Raw genomic sequence first — 17,575 nt, forward strand, 5'->3', positions numbered from 1 at the left:
GGGGAAAAAAAAAAAAAAAAAAAAAAAAAAAAATCACATACACACTAAAATAAAGTCATAAAAGTGTCACCTAGTGGGACTTTACACCAATGAGAACAACAATAAGGACAATTACTATAACAAACAAAATTAAAATGACAAGCATCTTCCGATTCTTCTTTTGATATTGCTCGGCCTATAAACACAAAAGAAAGGTAGTTAAGTACTTTAATTCTGAAAACATGCAAAAGGACAGTATGGCATGACCCTCATTTCCCACATACCTCAAGTTACTGTTTACTATTACTGTTACTATTATAATTTGGCACATCTCAACGTAAAGCAAATTGGACCCACAAAATTAACTCAAATGAGTACTATTAGTAGATGCCTAACTTGGCACAGATGTATTTACAACTATGCACTGAAACGTTATCTAACATTCATTCATTCAGAAGGCTTCATGTTAGAGGATTTAACTTCATGATGATTGTACAAGACTGCTGTTTTTATCTCTGGGAGGTCCCTAGGAAGGTGCTATAAAGAAATGGGGTACAATACGCATTATTATTTTTCATAAGAATGGAAGCTCATCTGAAAGTGAAATTATGTTTAAAAATATCCACATGTGAAAACTGTAGATGGAGATCAGCCAACTGGATATGTAAGTACATCTGAGTAGTAAAGGCTGGTAAAAAATTATTTTAAACTTTTGATTTTTCATATTATAAAAAATTATTCGTTGAAGGAAATTAAAATGTACAAAAACCTTCACTTTGAAATTAGGTTCATTTTAACTTGGTTTCAACTGGAATTGAACAGTTTTTATTTGATTTTCGGTTTTCTTTCCCCCTTTCTGCCCTTCCTTTTCCCAGAGGGCTAAATAGATGATAACAGGAGACAAAGGGAGAAACCTCGCAAAATTTAAGTCAAAATTGAAAAAAATTTGTTCCAGTTTGTTTAATAAAAAGATGAAAAGCAAAGCAGTCTAAAGAAAATGAAAGTTCTTTTTTCCCCCTTGGGCCTAATGATTTTGACAAGGTTCACTAAAGCATTTTTGCATGCAGTTAACTGATGGGTACCATAGAGGATGGAAATCTGGCTTTTTAGGCATTTCAAAAAAACAACTTGGATGGTAGCAATTCTGTTATGAAAGAGGAATAATTAATATCATCCAGCTTCCAGTGTAATTTAGGACAGATCAATGGCTATAAAAAGCGCTTTCTGGACAAGTTGTTTAACAGCTTTGCTTATTAAAGCAGAAAAGGTAATTGACTTTTTTTTTTTTTTTTTTTTTACACAAAGAAAACAACAGTATTATTAAAACCAGCAGGGATGTGTTTCACGTGATCTTTCTGATCAGTGAGTCTCTCCCATGACAGATTAGAAAATTCATATTAAATAGCTTGGCTGCAGCCCACACGTACTGAAAACAGCCAGCATAAAATGCCAATTGCACCGAAGTTCCATGCTCTAATCAATGAGCAAAAGGGAACCTGCTGAGAGCTAAGACTGATCCTATTTCATTCTGGAGCATTTGCTTATTTCTAGTCCATTTTATACATTGTTTTAAAGAAAGTGCTTATGAGAAGATCAAAATGGTCACCAATTCATATTTACATACAATATATAAAAACAACCTTGCAAGCAATGTATTATACTCTTCTTAAATGGCTTTTTAATTCTGACACCATATACAAGTTTGCAATACGCTCTGTTTCCATAACATAATGGTCCACTGCAGTAGAGGTTTCAGCTTGAACCACTCATTCCATTTTGTTTCCAAGCAATGCAAAGACTGAACTGAATTGAAAAAACAAAACATTATTTTAAAAACCCTAAATAAGACTCTGGCGTAGTCTGCTGCCAAGTTCAAACTTTTCAGTTACTCCAAAACCACAATGTTCAGAGCAGAAACAGAAGGTTGGCCTTAAATCCAAATAAATGCTGTAGAATGAGGGAAGACTCCTACAGCCAGTTTCAAACTAAGCACTGCCAATATACTAAAGTCAGGACTTTTCCAGACTTGGGTATGTGAAGTGAGGTATATCAAGCCATAAGGTATCTAGTTAACCCAGTTGATTTTTCAGGAGCGCTAGGCACAAACTCCCACTGAGGTTAGCGGGAGTTAGATATAGGTCAGAACTCAAATGATCACGCTGCTGCTTTGATGCTCAAATATGGATGCAGAAGCTTAAAGCCAGGAATCACATGTAAAAATGCTACCCAGGAAAGCTGCAACTATAGTTGGATCAGAGGCAAGAACAGATGAAATTGCTACAGAATGCCACAGAACAACCACCACGTGTGACAGAAAAAGAAAAAAAAAAGACACCTGCTATTTTTCATGTCGGTATAGCCTTTGATGGCTGTTAAGATAAAGAACAGAAAGGATGCAGCATCTTAAATACCTTTTCAGCTTACCTTATGCAGCTGTTTCAGGCCCTCCTCAGTTTTCATACATGACTGTTCAACATTGTAGTCAATTCTATCCAGAACCGTTCCCTAAATAAAACAGGCAGAATAAGCACTGACAAGAGACAAGTAAATACTATAAAATGATCAGCATCAAGCAATGAGAGACAAACAGATTTCACAGGAGAGAGCTGATGGATTATGCAGCAAGCTATGAATTTTTTAAAAGAAAGAATGGTCAAAAACAAAGTTTTCTTTAAAGAAGCGCTTGGCTTAAATAATGGTATTGTCAAAGACTTCAAATTGCATGTGTTAGCAGGGATCAGTTCAGGGTTTAATACAGAACCAGCTATTTGGAAAGAACAGAGGATGTTTTCCAACCTAACTTGTTTCATGATCCTGGAAAGCACTGATATTTTCTTGGTTGTTTGTCTTAACTCAAATTCCTTGTGCCAGGGATAAGAACAGAAAGCAAGGGACAGCCAAACTCCTAAACACCACCAGGCGCTCCACTAATTACCAAAATGAGGAGCTGTCAAACCCCTGCAGAACTCGCTTGTCTCAGCAGAATTGGAAAAGATCAGACATGCTTTCTTTCTTGGAGAATTACAGTAATATTACATACAGTAATATTACTCATAAAAATACATTAACATGATTATTGAAGCTGCAGAGCTGAGCAAATATAAGCATTGCCTAATTTGAGGAGCCCAATTTGAGATGCTTGGACCTGATTTTTCAGAGTACTTACCATTACATAGCACTTTACATGCTTAAAGCATAACTCTCATGAACTTCAAGTGCAGCTGGGAATGCTCAGCACTTCTGTCAATCAGAATCCAAGATCTCAAGTTGGGCATAAAGAAGACAAGCACTCCATTAGTCATCAACTATAGAAGTCTGATTTAAAGATACTTGGCTAGCATCTGTGGCAGAGTTAAGGATAAGATTCAGTTTTCTGGGGTGACTTTTGCTTGCCTTAAACACGGCGCCTTCCCCTTTGCAATCCCCTATCACACTCACTATACCCTTCCATCTTTTGCAACAAATTAAGCATGGATCTTTACTACACAACTCTGATTCAAGCCCAGATCAAATCCATCCTGTGAGCTAAATGAAGCAGGAGTGTTGTGGACAAAACCAGCAAGTGATCACATGATTAAAAGACCATGTTGTAATGCATATGCATAAAGGAGCTCATTAGGGATTGAATTCAACTTGCACTCTTGAGGGTTTGATTTTGCAATCTTTGACCATGGTCTTGTACTAGTTTCCTGTATGTCATTTTCAAGCTAAAATAAACCCCCCCCCAAAAAATAAACCCCCCAAAACAAACAATAACACTCAAGCAAGTGCGTTATATGGATAATACTAATATCCACAGGGGCATCAGAAAGGCTAGAATCTTTAAATCCAACATACAGGTATCTAAGCTAAAAGAGTAACTGAAAATAGTAGTAGATTGTCATCCTCTATGCAGACCAGCACAAGATGGGGATGAGAAATGCACTTTGCTAGCAGGTTTCACAAGGTTTCCTGACGGCAAAGGAATGGTGAGATTTGGAACTGGAACCATTGCAGGTTCTGAAGTGGAGTGTGCTCTTGTACTCACCTACCTTAAGTCTAATTCCTCTCTGTGTAGCCTGAAGCAACCAAAAGCTGCAAATGCTGACATTCTTAGGTAAATTCAGTACAGAAAGATACCCAATGAAAGCAACTTCAGCCCAAACTATTGGGCTGAAGTTGCTTTTGCAACTGTAAGCATTTGTACACATGCTTGTGCTACACCGTTGAAGGTGTTTTAGTTCAAAAGCGCACTGCCGCCATTTTCTCAGTGCTGACATACATTTTGCCATTTATACAAATGTGTGTGATGCAGCACTGGGCAAAGCAGAGCAGCTTGCATGCAGAGCAGATAAATGTATGTGTATAAATGCCGTTAAAGTTTGGCAACGTTATAAAAGCAACTGAAAACAGGTTTTTATAATGGAAAACACAGGCAATCTTAATAAGAGGCATTACCCTGCAATCAGTACTTTTACTGTGAGTTTATGTACCTGTTCGACTATCATTGCTCCGAGGTCCCTAAATATTTCGTTGAGATCAGAAATTGACTGCACAACTTGTCGAATTTCTCGTTCCCGTTCTTCCACCATTAATGTGTTTTGTTCCACCAATACTAACTGGTCATCTGTAAAACCCTGTAGAAATGTAAGATTTAAAATGATGAAATAAAAGTAACATGAAACGCTGGTAACAATATGAAAAAAGAAAACCACAGTGCCAGATCCTTTTGGAACTCTCATAATGGCAAAATCTGTTAAGAAAAATCTTAGTGTACAAACTGTACCTTAAATATGTAATAGAAATGTAGGGTTGCCACAAAAAATGATATAAAGCATCATCCAATTAGAGAACTTTCTAGGAAAGTCAATTTAGTGTCTGAAAGCAAGTTTGTATGCATGCATAAAACCAAGAAACTGGAAAAAATACTAAATAGTAGTAGTTATGCGCTACCTACTAAATGCTTGGTGGTACAGAAGACCTCATACAAACATAGGAAGTTTGTGTATAAGTACTGGAGCAACAATTGTATTTATTGAATCCTTTAATGTTATACAAACATTACTATTCGTCTCCCAGGGCCATTCACAAAACACTACTCATTTTCAAGCATTCTTGTGTACAGGTCATGTGAACAACATTTTTATGTTAACTGAAATAAAGCCTTAGACTTTTCCATACAAACTCTCCACTTAACCCCTTAGCATCAGAGTAGAGGATATGTTGCAGTGCCAAGAGGCATACTAAGAAATCCTGCTACCACTGACATGTATAATCCCTGAAGTGCTGATGTGGGTACTTAAGCAATGCATCTGATATATAGAGTATATGGAGGTGCATATTATGGAATATGTACGAAGGCAGAAGTAAATATAAAGCACTGTGTATAAGGACTCTGTGGAAAACTTCCTTACTGAGGGAAAACCAAGCCTCAGGGATTGCTCCATGAGGAACAGTGTCAAGATCCATTTAAAACTAGACTCCTGTCAACTGATGATAATCCTCATTCCCAGGCATTGTGGAGGGAAGGGCGACAATGCTGACTCTGCAGCTCATCTAGCCTCTCCTAGCTAAGGCAAGAAAAGGTTGGAAATCGAACTTGTGTCTCTTATGTTGCAATATCAAAGCTATTCCCTACTTCCCAACACCCTGAATGAGAATGTGCTCCTTCTTTCAATTAGCTCATGTGTACTGAATGTATCTGAGTCACAACTCATCAGCATAAAAACAAAATCCACAGAAACATTTGTTTTAATCAAATGTCCTTAAAATCCCACTGATTTAAAATATTGCTACTAGGAAGACAATACTGTTACTAGGAAGACGTTACATTGATAAAAAAATGGAACTTCCATGTGGTTTGATGTACATGTCAGAAATGTACAAATGTGGTGTTGATTTATTCTCAGGAGTCTGACATTTAAACCACAGTAAAACCAAAACAAAACTCCCCAACCCCTGTCCATCCAAATCCCCATGTCTGCTCTGCCATTAACTTCCCTTAACAACTTCCTAACTTACCCGATCATAAAGAGTGCTGTCCTCGCCATCATCCATAAGTGGGACTGAAGTGTCAAAGAAATGCTTGGATCTTTCTTCTCGATTTTTCATACCTGAAAGAGAGAAAAGCTGGGCTGAGTATAATACTTTGACACACAAGCCATGAAGTCACTAAGATTCACTATTATCCTTTTAAAATACAAGTGCACTGAATATGAATATACAATTAGTAGATTGGTGCTTTTTCAAGTAGGCTTATGAGAAAGTCAAACATATGCAGGAGAGGGAAAGTTATGCAAGCAGAACAGTATCACATCATTTATTAGGCAGATTTTCTGAAGTGACATGATCTGTATTTTAACTGACGTACCATTTACTAATTGTAGTGACCAGCTTTGCCTACAGTTAAGGTTGATCTAACCAGATTTTAAGTCACTGAATTTCATAAGATTCAAGTACATTTACACTTTGAACATTCAGCCAATTAAAAGGAGATATTTTTGTGGCTGCATCTTTAATTCCCCCCCCCCCAAATAAATTAGTATTGTTCAAAACTAAGAGGTGATGTGGGCCCAGAAGAACCTAGATTAGCTTGCAGGGCGACATTTCCTATCTGGCATTGTGGGCTGTTTTCTAACAAAAGGAATCCTCTTGGGAACATCTCTCCTCCTAGTCCCAATTACAGATGTTACTTGTGGTACATACAGTGCATGGTGGAGAGAGATTTAATATTCAGGCCAGAGGTTAAAATAACACTGGGTCAGCCTGGTTACAGACTTTTGGCTATTACATGGGCAGCATACATAGCATATTGCCCATACAATTTTGTATCAATATTCTCTCTCTTTTGTATGGCTGCTGAATTTTAGTTTGTCAGCTAGCAGGTATTACTGCTTGAAGACTAAGCTACCTCGAAGTAAGTTTCGTACAGCACATTTTGTGAAACAACAAGACAGTCCACACTTTGACTGCTGACTAAGTTAGCTTGTATAGGAGAACTGGACTCCACTGATTTGTTACCAAGGAGCTTCAGATCTGTACGTGTGACATGCTAAGTATATTTATTTTATAAATAAGAAAAATAGAGGCATAGCAAATGGTCTGAGTACAGGCTGGGAGCCTATGAATTCTAATCCCAGTCCTTACATGTGCTTTGTCATCACAGACAAGTCCCTTAGCTTCCCTGTGCTTCAGTCTCCCCCACACAGAAAAAATAACTGAGGGTAAAGACGTGTTAGTATCTCACAGACAGCAGGTACTTGGCAGATGCTTACGTTTGAGATAGTCAGACTGTGCGTGCCTAAAGATGGTGGACAGGTCCTGAAGGGACTGAGCTAAGGAAGACACTACATTCCTGAGAACACGTTCTTCTTGTTCTGTACAGTTTCGTGACCTGCTTTGCAAGACCTGGACTGCTCTCTGACACCTGTGAAATAGCTGGAAAAACAACTGCATTACTAACAAATATGGCAAGATACGTTTCAATCATCACATTGCTCAAGGGATTAATATTTTAAGTTTATGGGCATTTAAGGGAAATGACACTAATGTCCAGTCTGTCATTTGAATGGGTATAAAAATCACAGTACAAGGATGAAGAAAAAACCCTAAAGCTAAACATAAATGAGTTTTCTGTAAATTAGATTTTGCAACTGGCTTGAAGATTTCTAATTAAAAGAATTAGAGCACTTGTATTATGAATCAAAGAACACAAGAGGCCATGCAGGCAGTTCTGCACCCCAAAAATACTTCCTTAATTATATCTGTTCAGACTAGAGGTTGCAATTTCATACAATGGTTTTGTATTTTTATACAGCATTTGCAAATGTAAGCTAAGTCTTGCCATTCTGCTGCAAGGCAGATAAGTAGGTTATTTCAGGTGGGTCAACAAAGGCACAGAAAGACTAAGCTATTTGTCCAGGATCTTGGTGAAAAAGTGACATAATCAGACACACAGCCCAGAAGCACTGGTTCACAATTACGTATTAAAAACAACAAAATGGTCCTATTAAAAATAGTTTATTCTGAACAAGTCACTGCCACATGGGGAAAGAGCAAAGTATAACTACAACTTCAGAACTGAAAACAATTAGCATCTTCTCTAAAAACACTTTCATCTGCACCTGTGTGATCTCCTGGGTAGTTATTTCTATTGCGTGTTCTTCTTCACTGCTATCATCCAAAGTAGGTCTGTTCAAATGTTTGTTGTGAAGACTGGCTAATTCTTTCATTTTCTGTTTTATCCTGGTGATATCATATTGAATCTAAAAAACAACCCAAACAACAGAGAAAGGAACGTGAGTAATGCTGGAGGAAAAGCTTTGACAAATACCAGAAAAATAACTTATGCGGAAACGTTCACAGAAGTATGTACACTATACCAGAACAGCCAAAAATCAATTTAAACCAATGCATACAAACAAAGCTGACCTCTTAGTGATTGAAAACTGATGTGCCTTTTGTGACACTGCTGCTCTTTTGACATTTTTACATTCTCAATTTAAAATCAAGTAGATTAGATTGTAATGCTTTCAAAGCAGCAACAACCAATACGATACTGTTTTTAAAATCATATTACAACAAGTCCTGGGTCTAACCCAATCCCCCAACATCAGATTTCACAGGGAAGGTGAAAAATCCAGGTTCTATCTTCACCTCTAGCTCCTGGTGTTATAAGCTAAGCAAGCATAACAGTAAAAATCAAGGGGCAGATTCCTAAACTGGCCTCTAATAATAAAGCTACAAGCAAGCTGTTTGTCCTAGGGATAGTCTGTCTAGCCCTATGCAACTGGTGGGTTCTGCATACAAAGTGGTGTGACTGCAAGTTTTGTGGGTACAGCTTTTTGGAATCTGGGAACAGGATCACGTTCTAAATGCTCCATGATATGCCCAATCAACATCCTCCTAGCTTTTCATTTGGGCAGCTGTTTGGTGGCAGTCAGGACATCCTGCTCTTCTAGGAGGTACAGACAGCTTCTGAGCAGCAAGCTTTGTGTCTTCACTACTTTGTGGCCTGCTCTGTTGCCTTCCTTCAAGGGGGTGCTGTAAAACCTCTGCATTTGTTACTGCTTTAACCGTAAGTCTCAGCTTTTGAAGGAAAACTTTGCTTACTCTGGGAACTTTTTTTTTTTTTTTTTTAAGGACTAGAAGAACAAGGCTTTCTAGTACATGCCTTCAGGCAGTCTCCTGATATGGTCCAGATAACTTTGGAGTTTAATTCTGGGCTACATGCAGGGATCACGCCTACTACGATTGTGGCCTCTGAATAGTGCCTTTTGAATCCATTTTCAATCTGGCATTCCAGATACTAAACTTAACTTGTCTGAAGTCTTTCCTAAATATTGATGGCAGCTGATCAAACAGCACTCAAATTTACAAAACAGAACTTGCTTCAATTAACTTTAAAAAAAAATACTATTACAAAAAACTGTTAACGTTACATTTGTCAAAACTGCTTCATAAGTAAGTTTCTTTTATGGAGAACAATACCCAAGCACCGGGTATGATAGGGTCACCGGTCAGATCAGTGTATGTAACTTACTTCTTCCACTCCATCAACCCACTTGGGTGGTAAGCGCTTTGTTACACCGATTGCTGCTTCAGGATCTAAACTGATCCCTGACACTAGTGCCATGCGATCATCAGCAAGCTAGAGAGAGAGGAAAAGCAATAAATTTAAGAGACAGGAAATTAAGTCTATTTAAACTATACACAGGGAGTCCCAGCGTCTGTAACTACTGTTATTTATAAAACCCAGGTCTATTAAAGTACTTATATCTTGCACAGGTGGTAAACTATCTTTCTGCATGGCTGTAATGTGCTCCTTTGTGATGGCTTGTTCCTCCACCCACTAATTAGGAATGTTCCCTCCTGTCCTACCAGGGAAGAACTGCAAGAACAGATACAAGCAGGCAGAGCTAATTTTGCCCTCTTACCCCCTCCTTCAGGGAGCGATTCTGCCCTCACTGAAGACTCTTTATTGGCACCCTCTGGCCCTTGGAAGCCAGGTGTCAGAAGGCATCGGCTTTGTAGCTGAACTAGAGATTGGAGGGAAGGAACCCCCTGAGGCTATGGCAGATGGTTTCTATTTGAAAAAAAAAAAAACACCCCAAAACCTAAGGGCAGAGGGAAGGAAGACAATCCAACCCCCCCAAAAATAGCAAGCAGGGAACCCAGAATTGGAACAGAATATTATTGGAACCTGAGGTATTATGCTTATGGGGCATATTTAAAAAGTGATGATATGCCTTATAATAATATGCCCACATGCATGCCCTAATCAGCTCATGCAAATGCATATTACCTCTGCCCTTCTCCCTTCCTCTGTGTTTACTGCATGTTGCAAGTGCTTGGTGCCCAACTCTTCTCTATAACGCTAAATCGCCTTGGATGGCACAACAGTGCTGTGAGGAGACCTCTCACATAGCTCAGCTATTGGAAGCAGCACCTTCACTAACATACCTTCATCCAGATTTATTAGCATGAAGCACTTTGCTAATGCACCTAGACTGCTTCTGGTGCCTGAACTACTTCATTTGGAGCTAGCCTGGCATTCGCTGCTGAGCGACTAGAGACTTAAAATTCTATGTATCCCCGCGGATGTGTAGCACAACTGGGCTTTGATCCTGAATATCGCCACAAATATACAGGAGCAAGGAAATAACCACACATCCAAAGCAAGCCGAGGGAAATTAATTTATGAAAAAACCACCCCCAAACCGCCTCAAATGTACCAGCAGTGGCATTAATGCTCCTGGGGAAGACACCATTTAAAAACAACAGGCTAGAACTGCATTATGCTTTGCACAGCTGCACAAATACAACGCCCCCGCCCCAAGATCCTCTGTATATCACAATTCACAGGAGTCATGTAATGTGACTAATGTAAGGAGATGTTTCATAGGTCTGATAGAGAGTTTAATGTCATTAGGTGGTGGAAGTACAGTTATTTATCTCAGCATTGCAGCGGTGTGCGAATGATGTATGTTTTTCAACAATGACATCTGAAAACAGAGTTCAGATTTTGAAGAAAGTACCCGGAGAAGAAACAGACTTGAAAACCGGAAAGGCTTTTGTTTTTCCCCCTTCCCCTTACAGAGAACAAAGTCTGTGAAGTCACAAATGCTTAGAGTAAGCGTGCGGGAGCTGTGGTTTTTAAATCATGCTAGCACGTGTAAGTCAAATCAACTTTGCTTCACCTTCAAGCGATATCTAAAAAAAGTAAGAGAAGCAAAAGAGAGCATGTCTTTGCTTAGTTTGGCAAAGACTAAAAGCTCTGTTCTGATTTTGGACATCATTACTGGTGAAACGTGCTCATTCATCCTCACTCAGAACTGTGTCCTCAAGGCTTGGGGTGAGCGGAGCAAACATGCACATTTATTTCTCAGCCCTGTCACAGTTTCTTGGCATCCTTCTGTAGGCATCCTCCCTTTTAAAAAGCTACCTTCAACAGGAAAGTCGGACACCAATTTACAAAGGCAGGAAAGAGAGTGAGGGAACTTATTTGAATCTGTTCTTCTGAACTAAGTTAACAGCTCCGCTTTAATCGCATCTAAAATTAAGAATACTGAAAGTAGCTCGTAATTAAGAAAGAAAGAAAAGGAACATATTATGTAATCACAAAGTGTAAGGTTCATTAAACCTCAATAACAGCAACATAAACGTCTGAGATAATGTGAGTAGCGCAGTGCAGTAAATAATATGACTTAGTGCTCCTATGGCACTTGACTTCCAAGTACCTCAAAGTGCTTTTCACACTTAAATAAAGCCTTATAAAATCTTTGAAAAATAGGTATATATATCTTGCTGATGGGGAACACAGAGGCATTGAGATGCTAAATGCCCTCACAAAAACCAGAGCCAGGGACAAAACCCAGGCCTTCTGGCTATTGGATTAGGCTTTTTAATTTAATTCAGGCAGTCAGCCTTCTCTCCTCTTTCATCCAGTGATGTACTCAGTGCAACTCTCTGCTGCTGTTACAAACAGAAACACTCAGCTTCTACCCAGGAAATTTTACAAATGACAGACTGTAATTTTTTGGTGTTAAATGCAGAACTAGGTCAAAGAACACATTAGAACAGTAGAGAGTTGGCGGCATCATCATCATATTAAAAATATCAGGAAGCGCTCTGATAATAATCCTTAAAGTTGTTTATAAAAAACGTGTCTCCTTAAACACAGTGCTCCGGAAGAAAGGCCCGATTTCTTCAAATCATTCTGGTTAGGCAATTAATTCTGGGTTATACATCTTGTCATCTACTTAGACAAAATAGCCATTCCTTTATAGTTCTGCAGACAACAGGCGTACAAAGGAACTGGTTTTGGTCATAACGTTTCCCCATGTAAATACTGTACTTACTCAAATATAAGACAAGGTCCCCCATTCCCCCCCCACCAGTCAACATGCAGCTTCTGCCCCCCACCTGCCCCCTTCCCTTCTCCTTACTGTCAGGCACAGCTCAGTTCTGGCTTGGGTCTCTCCTGGGCACAGGGCACCTGCAAACTCTGTCCCCTGCCCGGTCAATCAGCAGCACTGCATGGGCAGGCAAGGACTGAGCTTCCGTGTGCCGTGCTCCAGGATGGAGCAGCCCGAGCAGCATCTGACAGTAAGTTGGGGGTGGGGGGGAAGGAGGGTGAAAGAGGCAGAGTTTGGAGGGTAAGGGGCAGAGGATGTGGGGAGATGGGGGTGAGGGGTACAGGTGGCAAGAAGGCTGCTGGGGGTGGGGGGGGGGTCACCCACTGATTTTCTTGCTGTAGCAGTAAGGGGAAGGGGAAAGGAGCAAGGGGAAATGATCCTCTACTACTTGGATTCTATACCTGGAAAATCATAATAAAATTTCCATATAGAAAACCTAATTATTGGGGGGTTTCCTTATATTCAGGGTCATCTTATATTGGGGCAAATATGGTACTTAGGCCTCAAAGACCGGACTATTGCTTCAAATTCTATTAGGCAATCTTAGTCGTATTGAAATTTATGTTTTTGGACCAAGTCTGATGGTTTGTAAGATTAGGCACTGCAAAAGCAAGAGTATTAGTAATTGCATACAGTGAAACAATTAAATATCTCGAGTGTGCACAGTAAATCTGGCTGGCAGCAATACTGCATGATTATCATTGAAATGTCTCATGAAATCTCTTTTGTGCCAATGGGAAAGCGGCCTGAAACTTAGGTGAGGCGGTGGGGGAGGGAGAAATCAGGCAACATCTCATAATAAAACACTTGACCTCCACTTGTGAGATTTAACTAACTCATGGTCTACAAAATGCGCCATGATAGAACAAAACATGAAAAACAATACCTCATCCAGCTCCTGATGTGAGATTTGTTGATCCCATCAGCCCCATCCATTTAAGGGCAGCAGAGGGTAAGGAGACACACACAGGACAGAGATAGGGTATAGTCAGTCGAGAAAACATTGGAACTTTTTTTTCAAACTTGTCAGTTTACCAAGAACAAACCAGATACACTCTTAAAACATGGACAATTAAATACACTAATCTTGATTTATCTACATTAGCATTTAAACTGCTGCACAAATACACATTTTCTTTATTTTTCCAGTTGATCGCTAAACAGAAAGAACACAACAGTTATGTTTTTTTTAAATTAAGCACACATCATAATATAATTTCAGTGATCAAAATATCAGATGGAAAAAAGTAGCGCGAAGTGTGCACACATGAGGTACAAGAGTTTAACACAGCAATCACCATATGGCCATATTATTGAAAAATCCATCATACATTTTGAAACACTTGATTCAATAAAGGAACTGAAAGATTAAGATTTATGCACATTTTAGCTTGATATAGTTACTAGGCAAAGTGTGAAAAGATGTACACTTTACTGATAAGCATCCAGCCACCACAAAATAAAATAGGAAAAATGAGAAAAAAAGCAGTGTTAAAAGCCTATTTGTGCAGAAACTTCAGCTATACTCCACCTTTGCAACATTGCTGCCCCATATGTTTAAAAAGTGTAGGCTAACAACTACAATGCAACTTTACCAGTAATTAAAGTACTATTTTTGGATGCACAGAAGATTCATTGAAATGTTAATGAGGTAAACATTATATTGCAGTTTAGGACAAAATGCTTTAAAAACGGAAGGTGTCAAACTACATTTAATTCTCTATTCTATTCACAGATTCACTTTTAGAAATAAAACTGAATCGTTTAGGGAGCTTTCAGTATTTGTTTCTGGTTCTTCAAACGTTAAGTGCATTGATTTTATTACAGTCAGCACCAGAAGGCTAACCTGTACTAAAGTTGAATTAAAAACAAAAACAGTTCTTTCTTAACATGGAGTCTCACACCCAGGAAGGACAAGGAGGCTTTGCTACACTGCCCTGGTAGCATGCTGCAACCCTGCTCCAATCTATATGGATGTCACAGTGATAGCACCTCGGAAACATGCAAGATGGCCCAAGCTAGGCAGTCTTGTCCTTCTGATGAGACAAGTATGTGATTAAACAAGAAGCAATTATGGAATAAACACCTGTCCATTATGAACTCATTTCACATATGGCAAGGAGGAGTCAATAAAGACTTTCAATAACTGATGATCTTGGCTGCACTTGAACCTGAGAAAACAGATTCTATTCCATAAACGTTGGTAAAATGTATGGAAAGCAAAGGGCTATTATCCTATCATCTATCCAACAGAAACTGAATGTACTTGGTCAATGGATTCCTATTCCTTCTTGTATTATGAATAGCCTTTCTACATTTCAAGGCAAGTATTAAACCTTTTAGGGGTCTAAAAATATCCCAATGATGTAAAAACTGCTAATTACAATTTGGTGAAGTACAATTTTAATAATAAGCAAACAGTTCCAGACTAAGATACACTGAAAACATATTGCCAAATGAAATCATTTCTGTTTTATAAATTAAATTCCATAAGGATAGGCAACTACATTTAGCAATGAACAAAGTAGTCCATGGCAGCTCACTTTTTCTTACAAAAAAAATCACAAAGGCAAAGTCACCAAGAAAGAAAAGAGGACCCACATATGCTTACTAAGGCTATTCTAAATAAATGAGTCAAACCTAAAAGCAGAATGATAATTTTGTACTGATGTGGTTTTGTTTCTTTTCCAACCAGAAAAATCTGAGTGGCTTGCTCGTCAAGCGGGATGCTGCATTACCAAGATCAAACTGCCTTTGTTAATGTGCCTTTATAAAATCCTCTTTATGCATCTTGCACAATGATTATTTTATTGGCAATTTCAAAGCAGCCTTGGAATCTAAAGTTTTCCATCAGAGTCTGACCAGGCCAAAATTTAGAAACAGCCACATGAAACACAGTGCCAATAAACCAGCAGCCTTTTCAAGTTCGTGTAATGTGACACTCCACTAGAACTGAAAGTTTTTTTCCTTGAAGAAGTTTTCTATCAATAAATGCTTGTCAAATGTATAATTACTCAATCTCCAAATTCTGAAAATAGCATCCCATAATGACACTTGGCAAAGTGCAAGAAAGAAGAGAGACAGCTTATATTTTTTCTGCACAACCACTACTTGTTCTCTTTTTACCTGACCCCCAAAAGAGACTATATCATTCCTCTTAGAGCACTTTATCACCTGGTAGCAATCTAGAGGCTGAAGTTCGTTAGGATTGTAATTCTGTTTGCTGGAAGGACAAGTGGTTACACATGACAACAAAATGCTCTGTGCAAGTATCTATTTTCCTGTTTACTGGGGGAGCACCAAATTCAAGGGTAAAAATATAAGCCATCCAGAGGCACAGGTCGAGTCCGAGTTATTTTCAATTTTCAAGACCGCGTTCATATACACTGGCCTGATCCTCATTATTTCGCTCAAGACGAGCCTGATCACATCTGCAAGCAGGATCAGGGGCTAAGTGAGTTGTCATATCTGTACACAAGTCATTCAGTTTTCCTCCCCCAAGGTTATCACTTTTCCATCCTAGAATTTCATCATCACCTATTTTAATGATGCCATGTCTTCCTACTATGCACAGAACAGCAGCTGTTTTTACTACAGTAACATGGCTTTGGATAAAATGCTACGCAAAACCTGTGTTTTTCTACTGAACAGAGTCCTGGTTTCAGAAAACAACAACGGGGAAACTAACAGGGGTCTGTCCAGCCGGTGTACATTGGCTTGCAAGTTCAGTTGGAAGCCTGTTCTCTCCACTACTAAGTGACATATTCTGCAAGTCCTTCGATGCTAATACAGCCATAGCACTCCGGCCTGGAGGTGTTAGTTGCAAACACAACAGGGAAGTTTTCTATTACAGGCAGTCCTCAGACTTACGACACAATTGATTCCTGAAAACTGTGTCTTAAGCCGAAATGTTGTAACTCGGAACCGATTTTCCAATAGGAAACAATGTTATAAATGGGGGATTGGTTCCTGAACCAAGGCCCGATCCCCTATTTTCACCAAAAATAACCCAGAATTTTGTACTCAGTCAATTATAGATGAGTAATATAGCTACATCAATACATGTATATTGTAAATAGCAATCATATGGATTTGGAAGGACTTCTTTGAGGTGATTTTGCTGGACTTTTTGAAGGGCTCTTGGTTGGTTTCTTCTCAGAAGTCCTGGCTGCAGGTTCTTCTGGAGTCTCATCTGCTTTCTTAAAGAAAGTGTCCAAGAAAGTTTGGACAGATGTTCTCCAGGGAGATGGGCAACGCAGCGAACTTGTTCGCTGGCATGGAGTTGGATCAAGTGTTGTAAGTCGAAATTGACGTCAGAAAGTTGAAACAGGGTGTTCATTGATAAACTCTGTAAGTGCGAAACGTTGCAACTCGAAATGTAAGCTGAGGACTACCTGTATCTGTTTCCCCCTTCCTTTTCCTAATGAGACTCATTGACCTGTCTTCTAACTAAAACAGGAGACGGCACAGGCGCCAGCCACCACCTCACCCGGAGGAGGCCAGACTCTACACCTGTCGTCAAACCTGCCTCTTATCCCCCTTTTTGTGTGACGGCACCAGGACAGATTCGCACCCAGCGGTGCGCTGGTGGGAAAGGCCCCTATCCCGAGATAACACAACGGAACCCCCCCCCCCCCGCTCTCGGCCCGGGGGCACAGACAGGCCCGGGCCGCGGAAAGGAGGGGGTGACACGGAGGGAGCAAACAACCAGGTGCTGCAGCAGGGGAGCAGAGAGGAGACCCCCCCGGAGGGGCCGGGGCGGGGAGGAAGGGAGTAGGATGAAGGGAGAGACTCACCGCAGCGGCCAAGCTACGTGAATGCAGAGGGCTGGAGGAGCGGGGACTACTCACTTGCTCGGCCAGCAGCTGCCGGCTTTGGATCGCGTTGTTCCGCAACAACAAGAACGCGTCCGTTAAGCGCCGGGTGGCCATGGCGCGGGCCCCCGCCCTAGCTCAACCCTGACCCCGCCGCTCACCGCGCCCCGCCGGCGGAAGGCCGGACCCCGGCTCCATCCATCCCTTCCTGCCGGAGCCGCGGCCCGATCGCTTCCGCCCGGTGCACCCGCCGCACCGCCCCCCGCTCCCGCTCACTTCCGCCCCCCGGCACGATCGCTTCCGCCAGGTGCAAGCGCCGCACCACCCCACGGCCGGCTCACTTCCGCCCCCCGGCCCTCTCACTTCCGCTCGGTGCACCCTCCGCAC

At 40.3% G+C, this 17,575-nt stretch overlaps 1 protein-coding gene across 5 annotated transcripts in view; it reads right to left on the minus strand.

Annotated features, from left to right (window-relative positions):
• The window catches only part of STX16 (syntaxin 16), a 22,346-nt gene extending 4,926 nt beyond the window's left edge, over nt 1-17,420 (minus strand). The window contains exons 1-9 of one of the 5 annotated variants that reach the window (XM_019510182.1): nt 17,171-17,420; nt 13,261-13,272; nt 9,500-9,607; nt 8,082-8,222; nt 7,233-7,395; nt 5,980-6,071; nt 4,452-4,595; nt 2,404-2,484; nt 34-175 (exon numbers count right to left, since the gene is read on the minus strand). In XM_019510182.1, the coding sequence (XP_019365727.1) occupies nt 71-175; nt 2,404-2,484; nt 4,452-4,595; nt 5,980-6,071; nt 7,233-7,395; nt 8,082-8,222; nt 9,500-9,607; nt 13,261-13,272; nt 17,171-17,305 (981 nt within the window). In that variant the 5' untranslated portion in view covers nt 17,306-17,420 and the 3' untranslated portion in view covers nt 34-70. Of the gene's footprint in view, nt 1-10; nt 176-2,403; nt 2,485-4,451; nt 4,596-5,979; nt 6,072-7,232; nt 7,396-8,081; nt 8,223-9,499; nt 9,608-13,260; nt 13,273-17,170 lie in introns of those variants that run through there. The other 4 variants (XM_019510181.1, XM_019510184.1, XM_019510183.1 and 1 more) reach the window with 4 other exon arrangements.
• Between the last annotated feature and the right edge of the window lie 155 nt (nt 17,421-17,575).

Source organism: Gavialis gangeticus, unplaced genomic scaffold, assembly GCF_001723915.1.
Source record: "Gavialis gangeticus isolate Ggan-Ray unplaced genomic scaffold, GavGan_comp1, whole genome shotgun sequence".
NCBI lineage: Eukaryota > Metazoa > Chordata > Crocodylia > Gavialidae > Gavialis > Gavialis gangeticus.